Raw genomic sequence first — 27,868 nt, 5'->3', positions numbered from 1 at the left:
CAGATTGAGATATAGGGGGACTCCAAATTGGTAATTGGGTGGATGCACTCAGGGCAGCTGGGAATTTGGCAGTATAGACAGCTGATAAGGGAAATACTTGGCATAACAAGGGAGGTAGGTGTTTGTTTCAAGTGGGTAAGGAGATCAGCAAATGGTTTTGCTGACGCCCTAACAAAACAAGGGACTGTAAGGGAGAGACTTTTACTAGGCAGTGCTGTAATGTTTGATGTTTATTGGATCAACCTTTACTAATAAGGGTTGACTTCTGATTTCAGTTTTAATTTATCTCTAATGAAAGTTATCGTTTCTGAGATAAAAAAAAATCTAATGATATCCAAGTTTCAAAAGAATATACAATCTTCGCAGTTATCATATGACAAGAATCCCCAACCACAATTGATGTAGGACCAGCTCAGTTCTAGTCTTTAGAGAATGTTGAATGGCCTTCTTGATCAGAGCTTTATGGCTGCCGATGGCTGTAATGGCTTCTTGAAGGAATAAAAGAGAAAATAGGGAGAGAAAGAAGAGAGAAAATACCTGGAATCACTCACAGGGTGCCTAGAATCACTCTAGGGCATGGGAATCATTCACCATAGCTAGCATAAGCTGAAGAAAACTCAATAAACTTTTTCTTTTTGAAAAAGATAAAGTATCTATAGACTCTAGACTCTAAACTCAATAAACTTCATTGCCTTTGTGTAAAACGTCCATACATATTTTTAGACTCTAAACTCATAATAATCCTAGGAGTCAAACTGTTAGACTCAATAATCCTAAAAGGATTCAAACTAAGTTGCCATATCTTATTTCAATTCAAAGAAGATTCAATAACTCTAATCCTACTTATGCAATGACTCTGAAATTTTAAACATAAACAAACTATAGCTAGACAAATTAAACCCCATCAATGGACCCCACAGAAAATTACAAAATGACAAAAATACCCCTACTGTCCAAAAATAAACAAATACGTAAAATTTCATAAAATTCCAATTTTGACTCTTCAGCTCCTGCATCAACTATTCTCATATATGCATTAACCTAAATAGCCTGGGTGTATCTGGAAATGTGAAGGATATGATAAACAAAACAAGAATAAATTATCTAACCCCTGGAACTCATAAAAAATGTTACAAATAAAAAAAAAAATCAAGGATAAAATTTATTCGACCCATTTAGAAAGGAGACCATGCAGAAAAAATAGCCACATGTGTAAAGGAAAAAAACAGATATTGTAATCAACCTGGAAGCCGATAAAAAGGTAGAAAAACATCAAAATGAACAGAAATTACTTGTGGGTCCTCCAACATTAACAACAAGTAATGGCTTTGGAAGAGGTGCCAATTCATCATGCCAGGCAATAGCAGCACTTCTAAGTGCAGCAGAATCTGCTTGATGTAAAGCTCCCACAGTGAAAACCTGAATTGCAACACTTCAAAACTCTGAGAAAAATATACCTAAAAAGTTAATTAAAGATAAAGCAAACAACATAATAGTCCAAAACCAGAGTTGAGCTGAACTAATAAAGTAAGCCCAAACATCAACCTAAGCTCTTTAGCTGAACAAGGACGAGGGAAGGCTAAGCTCATCTTAAGCTCTGCTCAATTAGATGATTTGATCTACATATTACAAAATCAATGGATGCCTAAATCTTATAATTTTTTGCCAGTTTTCCTTTTAATAAATATTAGTTGCTGCCAATGACCCCATAGTTGAGTTGGTCGCTTGCCATCCCTTTCCACATTATATGGATTAATTGCTGGCTTGGATTGTAGGCTCCATATAATTGGAATTATATGGACCAAATACCAAGAAAATGAGTTTCAAAAAGGCCAAGCCAATTTTGAGATTGCAAACATCTGGCAAGCCAACACTAGGCTCGCACCTTTAGCTTCATCATGATGCTAGGCCAAACCTAAGCCCGAGGAGTTGGGCAAAACTCAGCTCATCTACAGCCTAAATCAAAGATGTAATGACAAAGTAAGCCCAAATATACAAGTCTTCTTTCAAGGAACATACCACATGCTGATCAGGAGGATCTCGCGGAGTTATCCACCTACGGAGAAACCGAGGGATCTGTTTCTGTGCTTCAGGAGTCAATGGATAATAGTCATGCCTAGGAGTAATCACCAGATCAAACCTATTGAGATGTGACCTTGGATGTTGTATCTGAGAATATGATGTTGGAATCAAATCAGTAATGCATGCCACGAAAATATGTATAGTTAGTTGTACACACAAACTGCAGCATGGTGGAATATACTGACATAAATAAATATGTCATGGTAGAAATAAGATACTTTTGTTTTGAGGTAGTAGGTAAATAAAGATTTGAAAATGAAATGCGAACGATCAACAAACTGAAATGTTTGGTGTTGTATTCCTGGCACATTAGATGGTATGATAATATCCATGATCATATCCTATATTTCGTGAAATGAAAAGTTGTATCTTCCTATCATGCATAGATATCTTTTTTCTGACAATGTGTAGGCATTTTAGGAAACTCCATGTTAGATCAGAAAGAATTTTCCAGGTTCAATATAATATAATCAAACCAAACTTCTAAGAAGCAGGAATTAATGTGCATTTTTCTGTTTTTGCATGGACAGACACAGAAATAACATATGTGGAAACTCAAAAAAAAAAGATAAAAAAATAATTATTCAAATAATACCTGAACAACAAAAACATTTTCAGGCGCTAACCGTTTAATGGAGCTTGCTACAGAGATGGTATCTCGACCCGATGCAACAACCAATAAAGGACCATCCCTGAAACAGATCATGGTTTCAAATACAACCAAAACATTAAGCTAAAGCAAGAAAATATCACATCCATAAGTGATGTGAAATAAATGATGGATGTCCCAAAACTTTGGTTTATGAAGCTAACAATTAACAATAGAAAGCAAATTTAACATGGCAGATACAAATAATGAGAGGACTTTAGTAATGCAGATGCTAAGCAATTCATTTTAATTACCTCAAAAGTGGAACCAAAAGAAGGTAAATAGTTGTTGAATGATCAGTGTAATAATTGCAAGGTTGTCTCAATAGAGAGTAATAACGGAACACATGATGATGTTTTGGATCATCCTATTGTAGGGATGCAAAAGATATCCAATCCAAATCAAAATTTGAATGTCATCCAACTGAAACAATCCGAATTTGATCCCTTTATGGTTGGACCATATATGGATCCACCCCATCCATTATGATCCAATCAGAGATTATTTAAATATGTATGATTATATCTACCTAAAATTAATATGTGTTTGTAATCATACGAAGAAGAGGAATAACAGAGAGAGAGAGAGAGACGAGAGGAGAAGAAGAAGAAGAAGAAGAAAGATGTGAAGAGTCAAAAGAATAGAGCTGACAGCACCCAGCTAACAACACTCCCCATCAAGTTGGGTAGAATATATCTATCATACCCAACTTGTCACAAAGCTCATTGTGTCGCAGGTGTAGAAGTCCTTTTGTGAGAACATTAGCAAGTTGATCCTTAGATTTGACATAAGGGGTGCAAATTTCTCCCTTTTCCAACTTTTCTCTTATGAAATGCTTGTCCACCTCAATATGCTTGGTCCTATCATGTAGGACTGGATTACTGGCAATGTTAAGGGCTGCCTTATTGCCACTGTAGAGGGACATAGGATTGTGGATGGTAACCCCAAGTTCTTCTAGAAGGTTCTTCAACCAAAGAGCTTCAGCCACCCCATGTACCATAGCTCTATACTCTGCTTCAGCACTTGACCTTGCCACTACACTTTGCTTCTTACTTCTCCATGTCACTAGATTTCCTCCTACAAAAGTACAATACCCACTTGTGCATTTTCTATCATCCACAGCTCCTGCCCAGAAAGCATCTGTGTAGACTTCCACCTTCAGATGATTATGTTTGTTGAATAGTAGCCATGTTCCTAGATACTTCTTCAAGTACCTAAGAATCCTCTCTGCTGCCTCCATGTGTTGTCTTTTAGGGGAATGCACGAATTGTCTTAGGACCTCAACTAAGTAAGCAATGTCAGGGCGAGTCGTGGCCAAATAAAGCAACCTTCCCACTAGTCTTTGAAACTGTTTCACATCTTTTAGTGGTTCACCCTCACAATTCCCCAACTTATGGTCAACATCCATAGGGGTATCAGCTGGTTTTGCACCCAACTTGCTTGTATCTTGTAACAGATCTAGGATATACTTCCTTTGAGAGATGAAGATGCCCCTTTTTGAGCGGGCAACTTCAGATCCAAGAAAGTACTTTAGGGGGCCCAAATCTTTCACTTCAAATTGAGAGGCTAGGAATTCCTTCAACTTTTGTATTTTTGTGCTCTAGTTTCCAGTAAGGATGATATCATCTACGTACACTATCAACATAGCCACTTGTTCCTAATATCTCTTCACAAAGAGAGGGTGATCAGACTGACATTGCTTGAACCCCACTTGTTGAATTTCCATATGAAATTTACTGAACTACGTTTATGGAGATTGTTTTAGACCATAGAAAGATGTTCTTAGTTTGCACACCTTACTTTCAGTTCCTTTGGCACAAAAACCAAGGGGTTGAACCATGTACACCTCCTCCTCCAGATCACCATTTAAAAAGGCATTCTTAATATCCAGTTGATGCAATTTCCAATCAAGGTTTGCAGCTAATGATAGAAGAACCCGTATTGAGTTCATCTTGGCTACTTGGGCAAATGTCTCATCAAAATCAACACCATAAACTTGGGTATACCCTTTAGCTACCAACCTTGCTTTGTACCTTTCAATTGTCCCGTCTGCCTTGTGTTTCATTGTAAACACCTACTTACACCCCACTAGGTCTTTCCCTGTTGGAAGATCCACCAACTCCCATGTTTGACTCTTGTGGAGGGCATTGATCTCCTCCTTCATATCATCTTTCCATTCAAGGTATTTTAAAGCTTCTGCCACGTTTTTGGGTATGGGAATACTATCAACTGAAGATAAGAAGGCACTCGAAAGGGGAAATGTGGTCATAGGACACATATTGGGTAATGGGGTATTTGGTGGTGCATAACCTGACCCCTTTTCTATGAGCAATAGGAATGTCAAGGTCATCCACAAACGAAACAGGGGTTATGGGATCAATAGGTGTTGGACTTACCTGCTGAGAATTAGATAGTGTTGGTTGCTCAATGTTTGGTGGCTCCACATCTTTGTCACATTGCTGATCTCTACGGCATTGACGTTGGAAGACACAAAAAGGAGCGAGATCCGGAATAAAAGGAAGGAAGACTTGACGAACCTGGGTCTGCTTCTCCTCTTCCACATTACTCTCCCCTTGAGGAGAAGCAGGGAAAAATGGTTCAAACTCAAAAAAGGAGATATCCATAGAGACAAAGAACTTATGACCAACAGGATCAAAGTATCGGTAACCCTTTTGTGAAAAGGGATACCCCAGAAAGACACATGGAATAGACCGAGGATCCAACTTACCACGGGACACAAAAGCACAACAACCAAACACCCTCATGGGAATTGAAAAAAAGGAGACTAAGGAAACAATAACTGATAAGGGGCCTTGTAGTTTAACACTCTGGAGGGCATGCAGTTTATGACACAAGCAGCAACAAGTACACCATCAACCCAAAATCCCTTGGAAACATTCATATGTAACATCATCCCTCGGGCTACCTCAAGGAGGTGCCTGTTCTTTCTTTCTGCAACTCATTTAGTTCACCATGGAAATATTCCTTCGCATTATCAGATTGAAAATTTTGAACTTCCACATGGAATTGTGTAAGCACCATCCTTTAAAAATCTCTTACGATCTTTGGGACTTCGTCTCTTCTACACATGGGAAAAACCCATGTATAACGGGAGAAATCATCAATCAATGTGATAAAGTACTTATACCCACCCTTTGAAGTTATTATAGTAGGCCCCCACACATCAGAATACACAATATGGAAAGGGAAACTTGATCTTTTATTACTTGAAGAAAATATTGTTCTACATTGTTTGCTCAATTGACACGTTTGACAAATGGAAATCTGACACTGAACATGACTTAAATAAAAACGGAAACAAAGACTATTATTTCAAAAGACACATGTTCTAACCGATTATGCCACAAAACAATTTGACCCTTATTTGACCGACTACGAGACTCTGAAGATGACACCGAGAAACTAGCCTTCCTGTCGAGAGTGTATTGACCATCCACTAAGCTTCCTCCACCAATCATCCTTCCAGAAGTTAGGTCTTGAAAAATACATGAATCAAGAAAAAAAGTTACACTATAGTTTAAAGAATTTGTGATACTACTAATAGAAAGAAGGTTGATAGGTAGTTGAGGGACATGCAAAACATTACTCAGGTCAAATCCTTGAGGAAAGGATATTGATCCCTAACCTGCGATGGAAGAAAAAGAACCATCCGCAAGTCTCACTTTATCCCTTCCTGACAAAAAGTTATAAGAATTTAATAGGTTTGGCTTACCGTTCATGTGGTTAGAAAACCCTTAGTCAATAATCCAAGGGGGATTTGTGGTTGTGGAGAGGTGGAAGGCAGAAGCTACATTACCTGATGTAAACACAAATGAAGTAGAAGGATTACCAGCGGCTTATCTGTCCATCTAGCGCAAGGCCCTACCATATGATTCCAAGTGACTACGAAAGGAGTTCATAATGTCTTCCTTGGGTTCAGAACCAATGAAGTGTTCTCAAGTAGTATCAGTTGGCACCACAACAGATTGAGTTTCTTGGGTTACTACATTTGCTGCATTGTGTGTTGTATTAGGCTTCTTCTGACTCTATTCCTTACCATGTTCTTAGTTCTTTACAGCCTACTTTGGTCTCCCATGGAGCTCCTAACATGTGTCACGTGTATGTCTTGAACAACGGCAGTGAGTGCAAAACAACTTATCCTTATCATCGGCTTTCTTGGAATCATTTTTCTTTCCCATATTATTTCCACCTGTTGCAGCTAATGCTACCTGTTGTAACCATCACACTACGCCTACTTTCCTCAAACTAAACAAGGGCTTACACCCCTTGGACTAAGGGCAACTCTTTACTTCCTAAAATCTGAACTCTAAAGGATTCATATATGGGGTTTAGTCCCAAAGAAGGCGAAAACCGCTGCTAAGAAACCAACTTCTTATAGGCTCTATCATCATCCTCATGTTTCCATTCTATAGCCTGATAGTGGTCCAATTCCCTCCACACTGAGGTAAAAGCTGAAATAATAGGTTGACAAGCTACGATTTCCTTGTTTACAAGTTGAGGATTCAGCTTGTAACTGGTAGATCTAAGCAAAGTGCCTTTTCTCTGAATAGGTGGTCTTGGCATGTTCCCATATCTCATTTGCAGTATCTGCCCACATAAAATTCTTTTTCACATCAGATTCCATGGCTGCAAGAAGCCAAGACATCACCATACTATTTTCTCGGTCCCACCGATCATGTTCAGCAGTCCCACTCTTGGGTTCTTTCACCCTTCCATTTATGTAACCAGCCTTTCCCCTTGCTGTTGCATAAAGTTTTACACCTTTGGCCCACTCTAGGTAGTTCAGACCATTTAAAGGAATGATCGGCAAAGGAAACGTCATGCTTTCAGTCCCCATACCTATTGTACCAAGGGTTGATGTAACCCCAAATGATGCAGAATCACCACTCGCCATTTTCAAAGGCAGGTTCTCAAGCCAAAACAAAAAAACTGCAGGTGCACAAGACCAGTCCTCACACTAGTACTACTTCTAACAGTCACAGTTAAGGCACAAAACGCCACACCCTACTTCTGAAAACATGTACACACTACTGCAGCACATAAACAGTCCAGGAAGAAGAAGAATACTGCTGTAAATTCCACACCACACACTAATTCTAGCACATACCTGGACAAAGGGGATCACACACCCCTGTACAGCACCTGTATGAAGGAGCAAAGAACATAACCAGGCCTTCACAGCATCAGCCGAAGGTCAAAAAAGGAAGTTTGTAGGTCTTCACAGCATCAGTCGAAGGAACTAGGCCTTCACAGCATCAGCCAAAGGTCAAAAACAGAAGTTTGTAGATCCTCACAGCATCAGTCGAAGGAACCAGGCCTTCACAGCATCAGCCGAAGGTCAAAAGGAAGTTTTTTGGATCTTCACAGCATCAGTCGAAGGAGGCAAGGAAGCTTCACAGCATCGGCTTCCACCAATTAGGGTTACCTTGGTGCTACGACCAAGGAAGAACCCAGAAGAAGAGACGAAAATTATTTCTGATCAGTCCGATTTGAAAATTTTGTCTTCATAGTCCAAGAAAAGAGACTGACGCCTGGATTGAATGAATACTTCTCAGCAAAAGAAACTCCTATTGCCCAGCATGTTGCTCTGGCACCATGTAATCATATGAAGAAGAGGAATAACAGAGAAGAGAGAGAGAAGAGAGGAGAGGAGAAGAATAAGAAGAAAAAAGATGTGAAGGGTCAAATGAATAGAGCTGGCAGCACCCAGCTTCTCTTTTATTTAAATGCTTTATAACAATTATAAGAAATTGCAAATAGGCCCCTAGCAGCACACCCTAAACAAAAAGAAAAGAACATGCTGCCAGCAGTCTAAGCTGACAGCATTGTAACAACATGAATAAAGAAAAAACAATTTAAAACTAACAACAGTGTGTATGTGTAAGGTTTGTCTGAATATTTTATCACTACTAAAGAGTTTTTTTAATAAAATAAATTGCATTAAAAAGAAAAGGAATATTACAAGTAAGGTGATCAGAAGTACCCCTAAGAAACTATGCATATTATGTTTCTCTAAACCTATGAGCAGGTTTAATTGCTACAACTCAACAGAAACCCACTTGGCATGCACACCTCAAAGGGTGGATTAAACCTTAAACTATTATTTAGATTCTGCATGCTCAAAGCACACATTATTGAAAACAAATTTGGAGATTCCATTCACCATGACATAAGTAGGTTATCTTCTATTGCAAGTGCAGTTCCCTAGAGAAACTTGAAGACATGGAAAGGGTGAGAGATAACAAATAGAAACATACTTCTCAAATGTCTCACGAGCCATGGTTGCAATCTGCTTTGGATCAGCTTCCAGAATGGATGACAAACCTGAACTTCCACCATTTTCAGCAAGAAGGGGAACCAGTTTTTTTCCCTTAAATGCAACCGGAAATCGTGAATCACCACAAATCCGTCTTATGACGTAGTCTAATTTTTTGTGTAGAGAAACTGGAAGCCAGTGAAGCCATTCATTGATTCCTCCTCTTGGCCTCGTAACCCGCTGAAATATCATCAAGAATGACAATATGATGAAAATTCAAATATAACACAAATGAACCTTTACTTCATAATCAAAATGAAATTTGGCAACTTTAACTCTTTATGGTCAAAAAAGAAATACTAGAAAATGCAAATCCCAAACAAGTAGATAATAGATCAGTAAGTTAGTGGAAGTACATCTCTTCCAGCTGTTTATAGCATGAATAAACAAATCCAAGACCAAAATAGGCCCTACAAGATACACTCTAGTAGCATATTTATTTATTATAACAACAATAGTGAAGTAATAAACCTCAATTACAATGAGAAAGCAGAAACCCATGTTTTAAAAGGGAGGTGAAGTTTTTGCCTTGAATGCTGATGTCCTAAGGTCCAACCTTGAGGTTCATCCCTAAAAAGACAACAACTATAATAATAATAGTAATAATAATAGGAAGAAGAACGACAAAGTTTTTAAAAGACTTTTACAGTTATAAAAACTTTTTATAGGGATTAAGTCATTAAGAATTTGAGACCTGATATGGACATGTTTGGGCTTGCTTTGAGGGGTTTTGGTATAAAGGCGGCTTATAGAATCGGGAATGCATAATGTTTAACATCACATTAGCTATTTGAAATAATGCAATTGGGAAAACATAAAGAGATTAAGAGCTTACTACATGCTTGAATATGTTTTATATGTTATGCTTGATTTTATTTTTAAATTTTCATTCTAAATATGTTTTACATGTTATGTTTATGTATCTTAATTTCTGACAATAGGTTTTTATAAAACATTTATTTTAGAATTTATGTTTATATTTTTAATTAATATTGTGTTTAATATTTTTAATATTTTGCTTTTTTTTGGCATTTTTTAATCATTTGGATTTTTTTTAATTTGTTACCCTTTTTATGCATTTTTGCACCTTGCTTCAAAAAGGTGTGCACCTTGGGCGCAAAACCACTTCAAAAAGGTTGTAAATCAAATTGAAAAGATCATGAGAGATCTTATTTGGAAACCAGGTCACTCAAAAAATGATCACTTGGTAAAATGGGAAGTGGTTTCAAGGAAGAAAGATAGAGGGGGTTTAGGCATTGAAAATATTAAAGAAAGTTAGCGTTGCTAGGAAAATGGTTGTGGAGCCTCCACAAGCAAGAAAGTTTATGGCACAAAGCGATAGAAAGTATCCATGGAATGGCAGAAAATGAATGGGATGCTGGTCTCAACCCCAGGGCTTCCCACTTCTCTCCGTGGAAAGACATTGTTGGAGTTCTACTTGTTTTTCTACTTTCATCAGGTATGATGCTTGTATTGGTAATAAAGTTCCTTTTTGGGAGGATATTTGGATTGGGGGCACTCCTCTTAAGGATAGACTCTCGATCATCTAGTCCCTTTCCTTGAACAAATTTAAAACCATTTCTTGTTTTTGTGTCTTTGGGGATTCTTGGGATTTGGGCTTGAGAAGAGCTTTGAGAAACTCAAAAGTGGGCATTGCAAATTAATTGTTCTCTTTTAAATTCAGTGTTTTTGGATCAGCCTTGTCTTGATAGTAGAATTTGGTCAAAGTCATCTTCGGGTTCTTTTTCTTGCTTTTTGCTCTTTATGCTCTATTGCAGTCTAATAACTTGGCTATCTCTTTTCCTGTTAGAGAAGTGTGGTGTACTCCTATACCTCCAAAATTAGGACTTTTTGTTAGGAATTGATTATCCAAAAAAGCAGTACTTTGGATGTGCTTCAAAGAAAGAAACCAAACTAGTGTTTATCCCCACATGTTTGTAGCCTTTGTTTGAATAGTGGTGAGCTGATGAGCCATCTATTAATCTCCTATTCTTTTGTTACTCGTATTTGGGATTGATTCTTGCTATGGGCCCACGCATAGGATCTCGTCACGGGGCAGTCCACGAGGAAAACTCCTAGCCTTCCCTTGCCGTTCCCTTTGCGTGATGACCCTATTGTGGTGAACTAGGGGGTGATTTGTCCAAGAGATCAAACGAACTCTCCTAAGCTCTTCTTTTGATCGAAAATTCAATGCCTTTCCATTAATTCGTGGCTCCTTAAATAGGAGATTGCAGAAGAAAATTCCTAATTAAACTAAACTCCAACTTGAAATCAAACTCCTAATTACCTACTCCTAGTGATAACACAACTCCTATTTAAGATAAGATAAGATAAAATAGAGTGGTTGGCGGCGAGTTTGGCGAGAAGAGATAAGTGTGGACCCACCCTGATGAGCTGTCATGTGGGCCCCGCTCCACTGCTGCTGCCGGGTGGCATGCGCATCTCACAGTGCTGATGTCGTGTGGCGCGTGCTGCTACCGTGCAGTGCATGCTGCGCGCTGCCAGGCGGTGCGTGCTGCGCGCTGCCAGGAAGTACGTGCTGCTGTGCGGCGCTGCTAGGCGGTTCGTGCTGTTGTGTGGCCTGTTGCGCGTGCCGCTACCTGTGACTGCGCCACAATGTGTTGTCAAGCGGTGTGTCCATAACATCACACCCCTCCTGGACAACGAGCTTGTCCTCAAGCTCGAGAGCTGGGTAGGCACTGTGAAGGTCGGTCCACGGAATCCAGGTGGCCTCCGCTAAGGGTAGTCCCTCCCATTCTACGAGAACCTTGAAGGTACCCTGATTGATGCGTGACCGGACAAGAGCTCGAGGGTGGAGGATGGGTCTGCCCTCCTTTAGAGGGGGTAGAGAAGGCACGTGCTCAGGGGGAGTCCCTGAAAAAGGCTTCAATAGGGACACATGGAAGACGTCATGGATTCTGTTGTGCTCCGGTAGCTCGAGTTGATAGGCAACCTTCCCGACCTGCCGGAGAACCTTGAAGGGCCCGTAAAATCTAGGGGCCAGCTTGGCGGGGCCCTCGCCGCCTGAGGGAGAGCTGGCGGTACGATTGGAGCTTCAGCCAAACGAACTGACCTGGCTCGAAGGTGACTTCGCGGCGGCACTGATCGTAGGTTTGCTTCATGCGTGCCTGCGCCTGCTGCAAGCGTAGGGAGACTTCAGCCAGGAGGGTGTCGCGGTCTTGGAGACTGCAGTCTACTTCTTCCAACTGTGTGGAACCTGGTTCGTAAGGTAAAAGACAGGGAGGGTCTCGGCCATACACAACCCAAAAGGGGGTCATGCCAAGGGAGGAGTGGTAGGCCGTGTTATAGCAGTATTCGGCCCAAGGAAGACAATCTACCCAGCGTCGTGGTTGGTCCCCTACGAAACAGCGGAGGTACATCTCTATGGTCCGGTTGACAACCTCTGTTTGATCATCCGTTTGTGGGTGGTAGGCGGATGAGAACGCCAGGGTCATGCCCTGTAATCGGAACAGCTCTTTCTAAAAGGTGCTGGTGAAGACTGTGTCTCTGTCAATGATGATGGACTCTGGCAGCCCATGTAGGCGGAAGATGTGCGTGAAGGCGTGGGCCACAGAGACTGCACTGTATGGATGGGACAATGGGATGAAATGGGCATACTTGGAGAAGCGGTCCACCACCACGAATAAGATTGATTTCCCTCTGACTTTAGGCAAGCCTTCAATGAAGTCCATGGAGATATCAGCCCAAATCTTTGTTGGGAGAGAGTGGCTGCAGGAGGCCAGCCGGGTGTAAAATCTCCCATTTTTGTTGCTGACATGTAGAGCAGTTCTGGATGAAATCCCTAACTGAGATGCGTATACCATGCCAATGAAAATCGGCGCGGACGCGGTGCAATGTCTTCTGAACCCCTTCGTGGGTGGCGTTATGGATGCTGACAATGATGGCTGGAATCAATGGGCAGTCTTCTGGGAGATATACCCTCCCTTTGTACAGCACAAGTCCCTCATGGATGGACCAGTTCGGGCTGGTTGTTCCTGCCTGTAGTTCTTGCACCCGATCCCTCCAAGTTGGTGATTGGGGTAGTACACTCCTTAGGCTTTTCAATAGAGCAACGCGGGGCCGAGAGATCGCGCAAAGGTAGACCGTGTCTTCATCATGCCTTGATAGTGCACCGGCGGCCCGGTTTGAGGCCCCTGCCTTGTGGTCTACACGGAAGTCAAACCCTAGCAGTTTACTTGCCCAGTGCTGCTGGGGTGGGGTAGTAAGCCCGCTGCTCTAGAAGGTACTTGAGGCTGTAATGATCTGTCTTGATGATGAACGGTCTACCCCACAAATATGGCCTTCAGTGTTGGACGGCCTTGGCAAGCCCAATTAGTTCACGCTCGTAGGCAGGTAGCTTTAGGTGCCAGTCTGCTAGCTTGCGGCTGAAGAAGGCTATGGGGTGCTCTTGCTACTGCAGCACCGCACCGATGCCTATGCCAGAAGCGTCACACTCGACCGTAAACTCCTTATTAAATTTTGGTAACTACAGCACGGGGTGGAGGAGAGTGCCTCTCTTAAGTTTGTGAAGGCGGCATCCGCTGCTTCATCCCACTGGAATGCATTCTTCTTCAACAACTTGGTTAATGGGGCAGCCAGGAGTCCGTAGTCTCTTACAAACTTGCGGTAGTATCCCGTGAGACCTAAGAACCCGCGGAGAGCCCTAGTGGACTGAGGCTTGGGCCACTCTCGAATGGCCTGGATTTTGGAGTCATCCACCAAGACTCCTTCCCTGTTGATTATATGTCTTAGATAAAGGACATGTTGCTCCCCGAAGGAACACTTGATTCGTTTTAGGAAGAGCTTATATTGGCGGAGTAGCTCCAGAACTGTTCGTAGGTGACGAACGTGCTCCACCCACGACGCACTGTAAACCAGGATGTCGTCAAAAAATACTAGGACGAACCTGCGGAGGTGGGGTCTAAATACCTCGTTCATCAAGGGCTGAAATGTGGACGGAGCGTTTGTGAGGCCAAATGGCATGACCAAGAATTCGAAGTGGCCGTGATGCGTTCGGAAGGATGTTTTCTTTACATCTTCTGGGGCCATTCGAACCTGGAAGTAGCCTGACCTGAGATCCAGCTTAGAGAAATATTGAGACGCGTGGAGCTCATCTAGCAATTCGTCCACCACAGGGATCAGAAACTTGTCCTTGACGGTCCTATTGTTGAGCTCCCGATAGTCTACACAATACCTCTAGGTGTTGTCCTGTTTTGGCACCAGCAAGACTGGCGAAGAGAATGGGGAACGGCTTGGGCGGATAATACCCTGTTTCAGCATTTCTGTACATTGGTTTTCTATCTCATCCTTCTGAAGGTGTGGGTAGCAGTACGGCCGAACGACCACGGGTCCAGTCCCTGGCATTAATGGTATCCGATGGTCACACGATCGGACAGGGGAAGGCCCTTGGGTTCTGAGAACACGTCTGGAAAATCAGCCAAAAGTTTCTCCATCTTGGCAGTTTGCAAGGCGTCGCCACGGAGAGTATGTACTTGTGGTCTTTTTGCTCTCATCTTAGCCCCTTTCCAGGTGACTTGTTTTCCATGTAGATTAAACGTCATGGTCAAGGCACTGAAGTCCCATAGAATAGGGTCGAGGGTGATGAGCCACTTGATTCCCAATAGTATATCAAACTCGTCTAAGGGCAATACAAACAGGTCAGCAAGGAATGGTTCAGAATCCACCTGTATTTGGATGTTTCGGCAGATCCCTGGGCTGTGAACTCTCTCCCCATTTGCTACGGCTACCTAAAGTCGTGGTCTGTCTTTCACCGGTAGTTTCAGTTGGAGCGCCGCTTGCTTGCTGATGAAATTATGTGTGCTCCCTGAGTCCACCAAAACTAGTACTTGTTTTCCTGCTACTTGGGCCTGCGTTTGAGAGTTTTGTGTTCCAGTGATGGCGTGAAGAGAGATCTCGGGTTCTAGAGTTGTCTGCTCCTCTTCTTCCTCCTCCAGTTCGTCTACCAGGAGGCAGAACAACCGCTTGCAACGGTGGCCGGCAGAGTACAATTCGTCACAGTTGAAGCATTGGCCCTTGGCTCAACGTTCTGCCATCTCGGCTCTGGATGGGCGTCTGATGGGAGGTGTCGTCGTGCTGCTCCCTATGCTGGTTGCAGATCGGGGAGGGTTACTGGTGAAAGGCCGTGGTTCCCTGTTGGATGCTAGCGAAGATCCCCCTCCAGTAGGCTTCGGGTTTGTACAAGTCGTTGTTGCGCGTCCCATGCTGGACGGCCCTCTGCTAATCTGCAGCTTGCGCTCGAAGGCTCAGGCCAAATTCATTGTTGTGACCAGGTTAGGCAGGCTCTGCATCTCTACATCAACTCGCAGAGTTTCGGATAGGCCAGCTGTGAACATATCCACCTGCTAGTCTGGGCGTACTGAAGAGGCTCTGGCGAGAAGGGTCTGAAACTGCCGTTGATATTCTGCTACAGTCCTTGTCTGCTTGAGGTTGATGAGTTCCTCCAAGGGGTTGCTTGTTAATGGGGGTCCGAATCGAAGGAGGCAGTACGACTTGAACTGCTCCCAACTAAGACCTGGTTCTTCCTGCTCTACTCGGCAGAACCAAAGTTGCGCTTCTTCGGTTAGGTGAAATGCGGCCAGGCTGACTTTGTCCTTCTCATCCGTGTGCTGATTACGGAAGAATTGCTCACAGCAGTACAGCCATCCCAGTGGGTCACCGCTGTCGCTGTAGGAGGGAAACTCCAGACGTATTTGGGTATGACCGCTGCAGCTGGGGTGGTGTCTTGTCGTTCACCGAAGCCTTCGGCCCGTTCTGGGCGACGGCTGTGGTTGGTGACCGCCTCTTCAGGACTCCTCTCTCTGGTGGCAAAGTATAACTCTAGTAGGCGTCGAAGTTCCCTGACATCCTCCTTGACCTCTCTTACTTCTGCGTGATTTTCCACGAGTCGGTGTTCAAGTTCGTGGACCTTGGATGATAATTGCTCCATGTCGCCCATGACGCTAGGCTCTGATACCAAAATGTTATGGGCCCGCGCGTAGGATCTCGTCACAGGGCGGTCCACGGGGAAAACTCCTAGCCTTCCCTTGCCCTTCCCTTTGCGTGATGACCCTATTGTGGCGAACTAGGGGGTGATTTGTCCAAGAGATCACCCGAACTCTCCTAAGCTCTTCTCTTGATCGAAAATTCAATGCCTTTCCATTAATTCGTGGCTCCTTAAATAGGAGATTACAGAAGAAAATTCCTAATTAAACTCAAACTCCAACTTGAAATCAAACTCCTAATTACCTACTCCTAGTGGTAACACAACTCCTATTTAAGATAAGATAAGATAAGATAAGATAGATTAGCTGGTGGCGAGTTTGGCGAGAAGAGATAAGTATGGACCCACCCTAATGAGCTGTCATGTGGGCCCCGCTCCACTGTTGCTGCCGAGCGGCGTGCGCGTCTCACAGTGCTACTGTCGTGTGGCGTGTGCTGCTGCCGTGCAATGCGTGTTGCGCGCTATCGGGCGGTGCATGTTACACGCTGCCAGACGGTGCGTGCTGCGCGCTGCCAGGCAGTACGTGCTGCTGTGCGGCGCTGCCGAGCGGTTCGTGCTGCTGCGCGGCCTGCTGTGCGTGCCACTGCTTGTGACTACGCCGCAATGTGCTGTCAGGCGGTGTGTCCATAACAGTTCTCCCCTCGTTTTGGTTGCAAGTGCACTCCTCCCTTGAGTGTGGTAGACCCTTTTAACTCGAGCTTCATCCAACAACCAACGAAGAGGGGAAGGGTGATGTCTTCCAAGGGCAAGAAAAATCAAAAGTAGAAGGCATTACCATCAAGGTCATACAATGGTTGGAAACTTTGTATCTCTTCAAGGCTTTTTCTATAAATAAACCATTTAGAGGAGGGAGTCAATAGCAAGCTCCTCTTCCTCATCTTTTACTGTTCATGAAAGTCGATCCCCTTCTTTACAGCATGGGGTAAAACTGAATTTTGATGGCAGTTCTATAGGTAACCCTGGTCCCTCTAGAGTTGGGGTGTTTTTAGAGATGCAGAAGGAAGAACCTTGTTCCTTTTCTCTGGCCAAATAGGGATGGGTGACTCACTTAGAGCAAAAGTGATGGTGCTACTGCAAGGGTTCTGATTGGCTAAACAGATGGGTTAACAATAGTTGGAAGTGAAGGGGGAATCTAAGTTGGTAATAGGATGGGCGTATGCAAATAGCTTGGGCACTCGGTCCCTTAGACAACCTGTAAAGGAAGTTATGAACCTAACAAGGGAACATTGAGTACAGTTTAAATGGACTAGAAGGTCAGCAAATGGTTTGGCTGACGCATTAGCAAAGCAAGGAGTTAATAGGGAGACTTTGTTTTGAGCATGTTTGTAAGACTGCTGTGATATGAGGGGTCACCTTCCTCTTTGAAAGTGATAGTTGCAATATTTTTCCTTGAAGTTGATGCAAGTTACCATTTCCTATAAAAAAAAAAAAACAGAATATAATTACTAGAAGGTGGTGAAGGATGATGCCATGCCATATTCCTCGTAAATTCTTAGTAGCTTTTGATTGAAAGTCAAAACATCTACAACCTTCTGCAATGAATTGATCATGATTTGTAAAAGATGAAAATCTAAATCTAGATTGATGCACTTTCTGCATATTAAAATTCTAATTAATGCAGGGCGGCAAGGGTAAATCATTTATATGTCCTTCAGATATAAAATAAGAAAATACTGTACTTACATGACTTTCTCTATTTCTATTGTTTAATAATGTTCTTCTAAAAAAATCGTGAGGCTTAAATCTCAAGCATCCAGAAATCCTAGTACCCCGCATCACGCCTCTTCCTTTTAAAGCACTTAAATAGATCATATTCTTCAAACCCTTCCTCTAATACTATTTCAGAGACAGCAAGCGGACAACAGTGCACTCAAACAAAGCTTGTTAGTATCTTATTGCAAACTGCCACTAGAATGACTTCATCCATCTTTACTTTGACTAAATTTCATAACTACAGATATAGTTCACTAAGAACCAACTGCTAGTCTGCAAGCTACCTGGCTCTCCTGTTAACAATCGTTTAGTTTTCAAACCAGAACCCAATATATTCAAGAGAGAAAAGAATCACAAAACGGTTAGCAGGATAAAATAGGGAACCATGCAGGTTCAGTTTCTAAATACCCGAAAAATAATGTAAAACAATTGAAGAGAAACAATAAACATAGAAAGGAGTAAACGAAAGGGTCAGCGCAAGCGTTTGCTACTGGATGTCGGTGAATGAGGAGTTTAAAATCATGGATGTTCTTGTAATATGTTTTGGGCTCAGGAAGGCCTAGTTGGCCTGAGTCTTGTTGTATTTGGCTTTCTCATTGAATAAAATTACTTTACCTTTATCCAAAAAAAAAAATAAAGGGGTCAGCGCAAGCAACAACTTACATATATTGATTGACCATCTGTAAGCCCGAGAGCACGAACTAATCCAATACTTTGATTTTCCGCACCAGAAAACCCGTTCCCAATTATGACTGCCCGTTTAATAACACTGTAAATCCCGCCTTCGAATATCTCCGGCATCCCTAGAGAACCGCTTGGCGGTTCGGGAAGCCTGATTGCCCTCATTAGAGACTAAATTAGGGTTTCTAACCTCTTCGTCTGAACATTTAACGCCTCGTCTAGGGCTTGGAAACTAAGACTACAGGGAACGGATTTAAAGCTCCTACTCCGTTTCGTTTCTCAGCTTCTAATGCTGTGAAAGACCAAACAAAGATGAATTCCGGTCCCGATAGCACCGTTGGAGTGTATCGATCGAGTTGAGAGATTTAGTGTTCGAGAGTTTGCTTGGGAGATCGGCTTCCTCCTGTCGCCTGGTTCGCTGCGTCAGAGATAGAGAGAGGAATCTGCTAGCAGTCGTCCATTAAAAAAGGAGAAAGGAATTTATATGGCCAATGGAGAAGAACGATGTTGTTGGGGACCCCGGATATGCTCCTAATATATGACGCCTCACACGCGCCTCACTCGCACATCTGAAATATCTTCCATAGTTATAAGTAATTTATTGACGGGAGATGTTCCAATGAACGGTGGATGTGTATGTGAGGCGCCCAAGTGTGAGAGCAGATACCGTTCCGTTGTTGGGTATTTTCTGATGCCTGAGAAAAACCGCCAACTACGACTCCACATCCACTCTTCCCACCAGCCGTCCGGACATTTGGCAAACCATCAACATAAGAACGACATATCGTAAGGCGTTTGAGAACCGAAATTTCGGTCATTTCAGTGCTCAACTAACTAAATGCAGCGGAATCCAGCAACAACAAAGAATTCGGATTTAGGTGGCCTACAGTAAATCACTAAATCCGAAGTTTGGAGTCAGAAAAAGAGAAAAAAAACTTTTGGAAAAAACTTTGAAAGCAGTCGGTGGAAATTTTGTTTTTCTGCTTTTGCAGACATCGTCATCTGAATGGTATCACGTATCATAAGTTTAGGTTTTAAAATTTTGTCCCTCAAACTCATTATTTAAATAAAAATAAATGAAAATGAGTAAAATCATATGATATAAAAAATATTACAAAAATAAATAAAATATAAATTTTGATAAAAAATCAATAAATAATATCGATGAAAATTAAAAAGTAAAGTAAAAATGATAACATAGTAAATTATTATAAATATAATAAAAATATTACAAAAATAATAATAATAACAGTAATAAAAATTAAACAAATAAAAATATTATTTAATAAATTAAAATGTAATAATTATGTAAAAGATATCAATAAATAAAAATAATGTAAAAGGGTAAATTAGTATAAATTTATAAATATAATATTAAAAATATCATGAAAATAATAAATAGTAAAAATAATATAAAATATGTAATGCAAAATAAATAAATTAGTGAAACAATATTATGATTATAATAAAAAAAAGTAAAACAGAAAACAATGATAGTATTAAAAGTTATAAAAGAGAACGTATAATATTATTACAAATAATATAAAATAAGTATAAAGAATGTTAAATAGATTTATAAATATTAAAATAATCTAAAAAATGTGAAACAGTAAAAAAGGGTTTTAGGTTTTGGGCTTGGAATGATTTAAGATGCATGATAATTTTGGGTTTTTCTAATTCTTACAGGGGCACCGCTGGAATAAACATTTTGTATGCTACCTCCAAACCTCCGGAAGTGCTTCAAGGTAGCTCAAAGTCTGAATCATTTGGAAGAATTTTCAGAGTTTTGTTGTGTCCATTCAGAGGTGTAGCCAAACACCCACCGAGCGCTGAAAAAGCTAGTTTTTCAGTGTTCAATGGTGTATATGACACTATCAAACACAACATTTATTCCTTAACAGCATGTTTTACGCCAACCTTACAACACATCCTAGCCGTGCATTGGGAATATCTCTTTGTTAATGATATTACATGCAAGTATAGGATTCATGGCTACAAATGTATGTGAGGTTAGTGCGAGAATTACTCTATGAGGAGCAAGATGGAATTCCCCCATGTACAACCACAATGGTTGTTGGAACCATTGTTGTAATGGGACTAGATACAAACTCAATGGGAGATGGGCTATCCCTATTGTTGCCTAGACCTATTCTTGGGTCAGGTATCCCAATGGGTTGGTCTGGCCCGTTCTTAGTTGGGCATGGACAAAATTTTAGGCTCGTTGGCTTGAATTCGGGCCCAAAACACTAGGCTCAACTTTTTTTTAGTTGGGCTCTCAGGTGGCTCAAACCCAAGCTAACAATGTTTTATATAATAAAAAGCATATAATACATATTTGGGTAAAATCTAGGATGTCTGAAAGATATGGTATCAAAAGAGTTTTGACCAATCAAAACTTATCTGTGAATTTTAATAAGTTCCACCTAATCAATAAACACATTTATAATACTCATCAATTAGTCACAAACTCTTCATATATCATGTATTTCCATTATCATAGTAAAAAAAGGCTTCATGTTCATTTTTTTTGTTGGGTTTCACTGCTTATACGAGAATTGGGCTTGAGCTCAAGATCTAGACCCAATGATTGGGCCAAACTTGAGCTCAAACCTAAATATCTATATCAATATCTATATAAATATATTAAGCTGAAACATGTACCGAAGAAGGCATGAGGAGGAGGGAAATGGAATCTAGAAGTACTTTTTGCCTTTTTCATATAAATTACAAGAATGCCACTCTCTACCAACTATCTCTCTTTTGCTTTTTTTTTCTTTCATATTACAAGAATGCCACTCTCTCCTATCAACTCTCTCTCTCTCTCTTACACTTTTTCTTTCAAATTACAAGAATGTCACTCTCTCTCCAATGGAGAGAGACCTCAGCTCGACATCTCGACTGTTAGGGGACCTGCAATCAAAGGTAGTTGAGTTCAAGCCAAGCTGAGCTTGAACTTCAGAGCTCAAGCTCAAGTCTCTAATTTGAATCGAGCTCAAGCTCAATATAAATCTATTAAGCTGAAATGTGTAAGAGGCTCTGAGGATAAGGGAAATGGAATATAATAGTATTTTTTGCCTTTTTTCATATAAATTATAAGAATGCCATTCTCTACCAACTCTCTATCTCTCTCTCTTTTGCTTTTTTTTTTCTTTCAAATTACAAGAATGCCACTCTCCTATCTCTCCAACTGAGGGAGACCTCAACTCCGCATCTCGACTACTAGGGGACATACAATCAAAGGTAGTCGAGTTCGAGCCAAGCCAAGCTTGAACTTCTGAACTTAAGCTCAAGTCTCTAATTTGAATCAAGCTCGAACTAGACGACACCTCAACCATTGAGGGAGACTTTGGCTCACTACCTTAGTCACTAAGGGAGATCTCGGCTTAGCACCTCGACAATTGAGGGAGACCTCAGCTCGGCACCTTGTCAACTAAGGGAGACCTTAGCTCGACACCTCGCCTGCTAGGGAAACCTTGGCTCAACACTTCAGCAGCTGAGGGAGACCTCAATTTGGCACCTCGGCAATTGAGGGAGACCTCGGCTCGACACCTCGATTACTTGAGAAACATGCAATCAAAGGTAGCTAAGCTCAAACTTCAAAGCTTTTGACTCGAGCCGAGCTTGAGCTTGAGCTCAAGTCTCTAATTCAAATCGAGCTCAAGCCTAATAGTTTATGAGAGAACCCCTGCAACACCGGGCCCCCTCCGCTAGTAAATATATTAAGCTGAAATGTGTATGTAAGAAGGCTTGAGGATGAGGGAAATGGAATATAACAGTATTTTTTGCCTTTTTTCATTGAAATTATAAGAATGCCACTCTCTCCTACAAACTCTCTCTCTCTCTCTCTCTTGCTTTTTTTTTCTTTCAAATTATAAGAATGCCACACTCTCTCCTACCAACTCTCTCTTTCTTGCTTTTTTTTTCCTTTCAAATTACAAGAATGTCATTCTCTCTTTATCTCTCTCTTTGTCTTACAAATTACAAGAATGCCATCTCTCTCCTTATAAATTACAAGAATGCCAATCTCTCTCCAACTGAAGGAGACCTCAGCTTGGCATCTTGGCTGCTAGGGGACCTGCAATCAAAGATAGTCGAGTTCGAGTCGAGCCGAGCTCAAACTTTTGAGCTCAAGTTTCTAATTCAAATCGAGCTCGAACTAAACAACACCTCGACCACTGAGGGAGAGCTCGCTAAGCACCTCGGTCACTGAGGGAGATCTCAACTCATCACCTCAACAATTGAGGGAGACCTCAGCTTGACACCTTGTCAAGTAAGGGAAACCTTAGCTCGACACCTCACCTGCTAGGGAAGCCTCAACTCTACACTTCACCAGCCGAGGGAGACATCGATTTGGCACCTTGGCAATTGAGGGAGACCTTGGCTCAGCACCTTGACTTCTTGAGAGACCTGCAATCAAAGGTAGTCGAGTTTGAACTTCTAAACTTTTGACTTGAGCTAAGCTCGAGCTCGAGATCGAGCTCAAGTCTCTAATTTGAATCGAGCTTGAACCTGATAGTTTATGAGCAAGCACCTACAACACAGGGTCCCCTCCGCTAGTATTCTATTAATATAAAGGAAAAGACTGGCCTAAACCTGACTCATGAACATGAATAATGTAGCAGCCCCATGATGCAAATAAAATGAAATGTTACAAACAGATTTATGCAATTTTTGTTTGTTTAGCATGATCCAAACCTTGTCTTCCCATGCACCATTTCAGTTTCATGTCATATCATGTACTAGCGGGGACTCATGCGATGCACGAAATTTATTAAGAGAAAGCTAAATAATAAAAAGGGTCATACACTAAAATACCCCTTATAGTTTTATGGATTTACTAAAATCTACCTTATAGTTATCATTTTACTAAAACATCACTTATAATTTGCAATGGATTTAATCAATCTTCAATTAAATGACAGTGGAAAATAACAATGTTGACCTAATGTTCATTTAAATAAATTTAATCAAAAGAAAATAAAAATAAAAGTACCATTTTGCCCTTAATAAGACATGGCAACCAATTTATTGTCTACATTTATTCAATTTTGTTTTTTTTATAAAAAAACATTGTTAGGTGTATTTTTGGAATAAAAAATAATGTGCCTAAGAGAAAAACAAACACTCCTTAATGAAATCATGGGCCTAAGGCCCGAACCTCGATTCTGAAATTAACCCCCATCCTCGTTCCCTGACGAGGATGGGTTCCTCATGGGGACCCGAATCCCCAAAATATTTTCATATAATAGTATTTTTTAAATAAATAAAAATGATAAATTATAAATAATGTTTTAAATATGTTTTGATATATATATAATATAAACAATATAATAGTATATTTATTATAAATAACATTTAATACACACACACACACACACACACACACATATATATATATATATATAATCGAGGTCAGGGTGGGGTGTGGACTTCAATCCCCATCCCCAGCCCCATTGGGTCGGGGAAGTCAGGTCCCTCTCGGGGATGGGGAAAATTTCCATCCCTAAAAGTGTGTTCTAATAAATGACCCTAATAGAAACACATAAGAGTATACAATTGTTTTATATTTTCAACTTTTTAAATAATTAATAATTATTCATATTTTATATACTACTTTTAATAATACAAAAATAACAATAATTAATTTCAATTATGTTTATTTATCAAACTGATGAAACCAACCAACCCAATTAACTCGACCCGAGTTGGTCGATTTTCTAGTATTCTAGGTTGGCTTTGGTTAAAAAATTTCCCAATTCGATCAAGTTGGATCAGTTCCACTTTGACTATTTGTAAACTGACCAAAATCAAATGACCTAACCATGGACACATATAAATATTTTATATTTTAAATATAATTTTTAATATGAAAAAGTGGGAATTTTCCCATATTTCATAGTCTAAAATGTTTTATATCATAAATCTAATTTTTAAATTTATTATTTTATAATCACACTATAATTTTTAAAACTAAATTAAATTTTTAAGTTTTAATCTTTTGAACAGACTGACCAAAACAAAAAATTGACCTAGACCAATACAACTTGAGTGGGTCGGTTTTCACAATTTCAGCTAAATTAATAGTCTTATTTCTAATAAATAACAATAGTTTAATCTCCCATAATTATTGAAAATTTATAAAAAAAACACAAATATTGAAAATATATTGATAATGAAAAGTACAATAATTACAAAAATACGGTAAGTACTAAAAATATATTAACTTAGTCAATAAATAGTATAATCTCAAATAATAGTTTAATCTATACTAAATATTAATCAATAACTTATAACAAAAACACAATAAGTACAATAATTTAATTTTAAAAAAATTAATAATAGTAATGCAATCTCCAATAACTATTGAAAGTTTTCTATTAAATAACTTAACAAAATAAATTTATACATACTTATTGAAAATACATTTATCACAAAAGATAATAAATATTAATGTTAATATATATAATTATGTAATAAATATAGATTAAGAGTTTAAAATTACTATTAATAAATATTATTTTCTTGAAAGTTATTTTCTTAAATTATTAATTGATATAAGTGAAATTAATTATTTATAGTATTATGTAAAAATATTAAATTATTATTATTTTCAATATTATATTATAACTACTTTTCTACTTTTTAGATTTTTTTTGAGTTTATTACATAATTTATTTATTTTAACTATTTAAAATCTAGTTATGTTAATTATTTTGCTATTTAAAATATTTAGTTATTTAAATACTTAAATAATATGTAAAATATTTAAATTTTAAAATATTAATTATTTATTGAATTTAATTTTCCATAAAATCATAATTTATACTATGATTACATAATTTCATTATTAAATTTGTAATATATTAAATTATTATTCATTTAAATATTATGCTATAATTATTTTTCTACTTTGAATATTTTTTTTTAATTTGTTACATAATTTCGTTATTTTAACTATTTAAAATCTAGTTATATAAATATTTAGTTATTTAAATATTTAAATAATCTATAAAATATTTAATTTTTTTTGTTATTTGAATTTTATTTATTTAAATCTATTACATATTTTTAAATATTTTAAAAACATTTAAATTGATAATATAGAAAAAACATAGTTTAAATTGTTAGTACATAATTTTGTGATATATTTTTTATAAAAATATAAAATTATTTTTTGTATTTTTAATAAATATTTTAGTTATTTTATAATGTTGTTATAATATTTAAATAATTATTAAATTTTTTAATCTATAGTTTCTTTGGATAGATATAGATAAAAAGTATGAGAGAGGATAAATAGGAATTTGAGATAATTTAGGAATAAACAGGAATTAGAGATAATTTAATAGATAAATAGGAATTAGAGATAATTTAGAAGACAAATAGGAATTAAAGATAAATTTGAAAATAGTGGGGGAGGTAGTTTAGGAATAATTTTAGGAGAAGAGATTATTTAGGTTATTGGGAAAGTGCATCTCATTGGTTGTTTAAAAATCACATGGAATTAAAAAATTCAAAAAAATGAGAATATATAGATAGATAGATAGATAGATTTAGGACAAAAAATACAACCATTGCATAAATGCAAGTATACCATACCATGATTTTGTTCAATTTGTTCCAACCTAATCCAACATTTTAAATTTGAGTTTAGCCTAACTTGGCCCAAGTTGCATCCTCTAAGTTATATTATATACATTCAAGTTGAGATCTGCTCCCAATAACAAGAATGCTCTCCACCTGTCCCACCACACATTTGTCTCACTCTTATGTTTGAAATTAAAGGAATGGAAACCTATCTCTTATTCATTCCAACCCAATCGAACAAATTTGTCTGACCAAATTCTCTCATTGGTCTAAGTTAGAGAATATTATGTGAGTCTGGATCTCCTGCCCACACAAATTCTGTCTATGTTTACCCATTTAACATCACAATCACACATGGAAAATATCTCATCCTCCTACATAGTATTATGCAAGGGGCGATATTCTCAATTAAAGGGGGTAGTGTGTTGTAGGTAAACGTAGGCAGAATTCTTGTGGGCAAGAGGTTTGGAGTCATATTATGTCAAAGAGTTGTGGAGACAAATCACTTAATGTTCCTGCATATAAAATGTTAACAAATGGGGTTACCTTCAAAGTAATAGATTTATCTTCTATTTGTCTATCTTTACATTTCAGAGTCTACCCCTACCATCCCATCTTTTGTTACATTTTCTCTATTAAACAAATTGATTTCATTCTTTTTTAATCTTTCTTTGTAAGAAGTAATGATCTTGGCTTGGTTTGTTGGGTGTATTTTCATGTTAAGCGTCTAGGTCTTCAAAACTACAACTATTTCTTGGACATTTTAACAAAAGGCACAACTTCAGAAGCGCAGAAAAGTATTGTTAAGCCATCTCAATTGTTCTCTCTCTCTCTCTCTCTCTTTTTTTTTCTTTTCTTTTAATCCAAATGTGATAACAACGACAAAAGATCTCGTTTCTAGTGATCGATGATCACTGGAGACAAGAGACCTCTAAGTCGAGGTATATTTGCAATTCATTTTTAAAGTTGAATGTGGTATGATCATTTCGTACCCACCTTTGGATGAAAGGCTTCACCCAGTTTGTTGTTTTGTCTCTCTTATTTCTTTGTAATGGATTAGTTCTCAGTTTGGAGTGTTTCTATTTGATGAAATGCTTTTTATATTTCAATAGGTGCTTGAAGCAAAGCATCTTGGAAAAAATCAATAAACCAAAAAACAAAACATAAAAAAGGCGCATTTGATCTTTATTAAAAGTGTTGTCTGATATGGATGAGAACAAGTTGCAGCCTATTCTCTATTTATAATGTTTGAAGTTTAGTATTATTAAAAATTCAATTGCTTTAGTATTTTTTTTTTTGATAAATGAAACGATGTTGTTTTTTTAGCATCATTTGTGCTGTTTTATAAGAAAATGGTGTTATATTGGTATGTTGTTTTATTAAAAAATGACATTTTTTTTGTTTGGAACCGTTGCTTTCATTTAGGCGTTTTTCAACATCACATCAGCATAAAAATGAAAAAACTGAAAAAAAAAATAAAAAACGTTCTCAACCCATGTTTTTCTTGAATTCTAGACGTGATTTGGGAAGAAAAAAACATTTCTTGAAAAAAGGCTCAACCAAACAGGTGTCACTTTTCCCAGCACCGAATCTCTTACGTGGCACCAACATGGCACCACTTTTAAGGAAAACAATAATGGTTTCAAACATGCCTTTAATTGATTATTTTAGATCAACTCGATAATCATTGGGTGGATGGTTGTAAATACCACTTTTTTGGGTATTGTTTAATTTAGAGTTGTCAATGAGTCAGACAAAATGATAGACCCAGAACCCCTGGTTAATAGTCAGGTGCATTCGGTCTGTTGGCTTAAAGTCA

At 38.9% G+C, this 27,868-nt stretch overlaps 1 protein-coding gene across 1 annotated transcript in view; it reads right to left on the bottom strand.

Moving 5' to 3' along the window:
• The window catches only part of ELM1 (fission ELM1-like protein (DUF1022)), a 30,023-nt gene extending 10,824 nt beyond the window's left edge, over positions 1–19,199 (bottom strand). The window contains exons 1-5 of the mRNA XM_088950857.1: positions 18,445–19,199; positions 9,010–9,248; positions 2,678–2,774; positions 2,020–2,169; positions 1,293–1,419 (exon numbers count right to left, since the gene is read on the bottom strand). Coding sequence (XP_088806983.1) covers positions 1,293–1,419; positions 2,020–2,169; positions 2,678–2,774; positions 9,010–9,248; positions 18,445–18,627 — 796 coding nt within the window. The 5' untranslated portion in view covers positions 18,628–19,199. The remainder of the gene's footprint in view (positions 1–1,292; positions 1,420–2,019; positions 2,170–2,677; positions 2,775–9,009; positions 9,249–18,444) is intronic.
• Positions 19,200–27,868: the final 8,669 nt, after the last annotated feature.

This window comes from Nelumbo lutea, chromosome 6 (genome assembly GCF_056320005.1).
Source record: "Nelumbo lutea isolate HS-2025 chromosome 6, American lotus-T2T, whole genome shotgun sequence".
Classification (NCBI taxonomy): Eukaryota; Viridiplantae; Streptophyta; class Magnoliopsida; order Proteales; family Nelumbonaceae; genus Nelumbo; species Nelumbo lutea.
The sequence above is the reverse complement of the archived record's forward strand: the minus strand, read 5'-3'. Positions and strand labels throughout refer to the sequence as shown.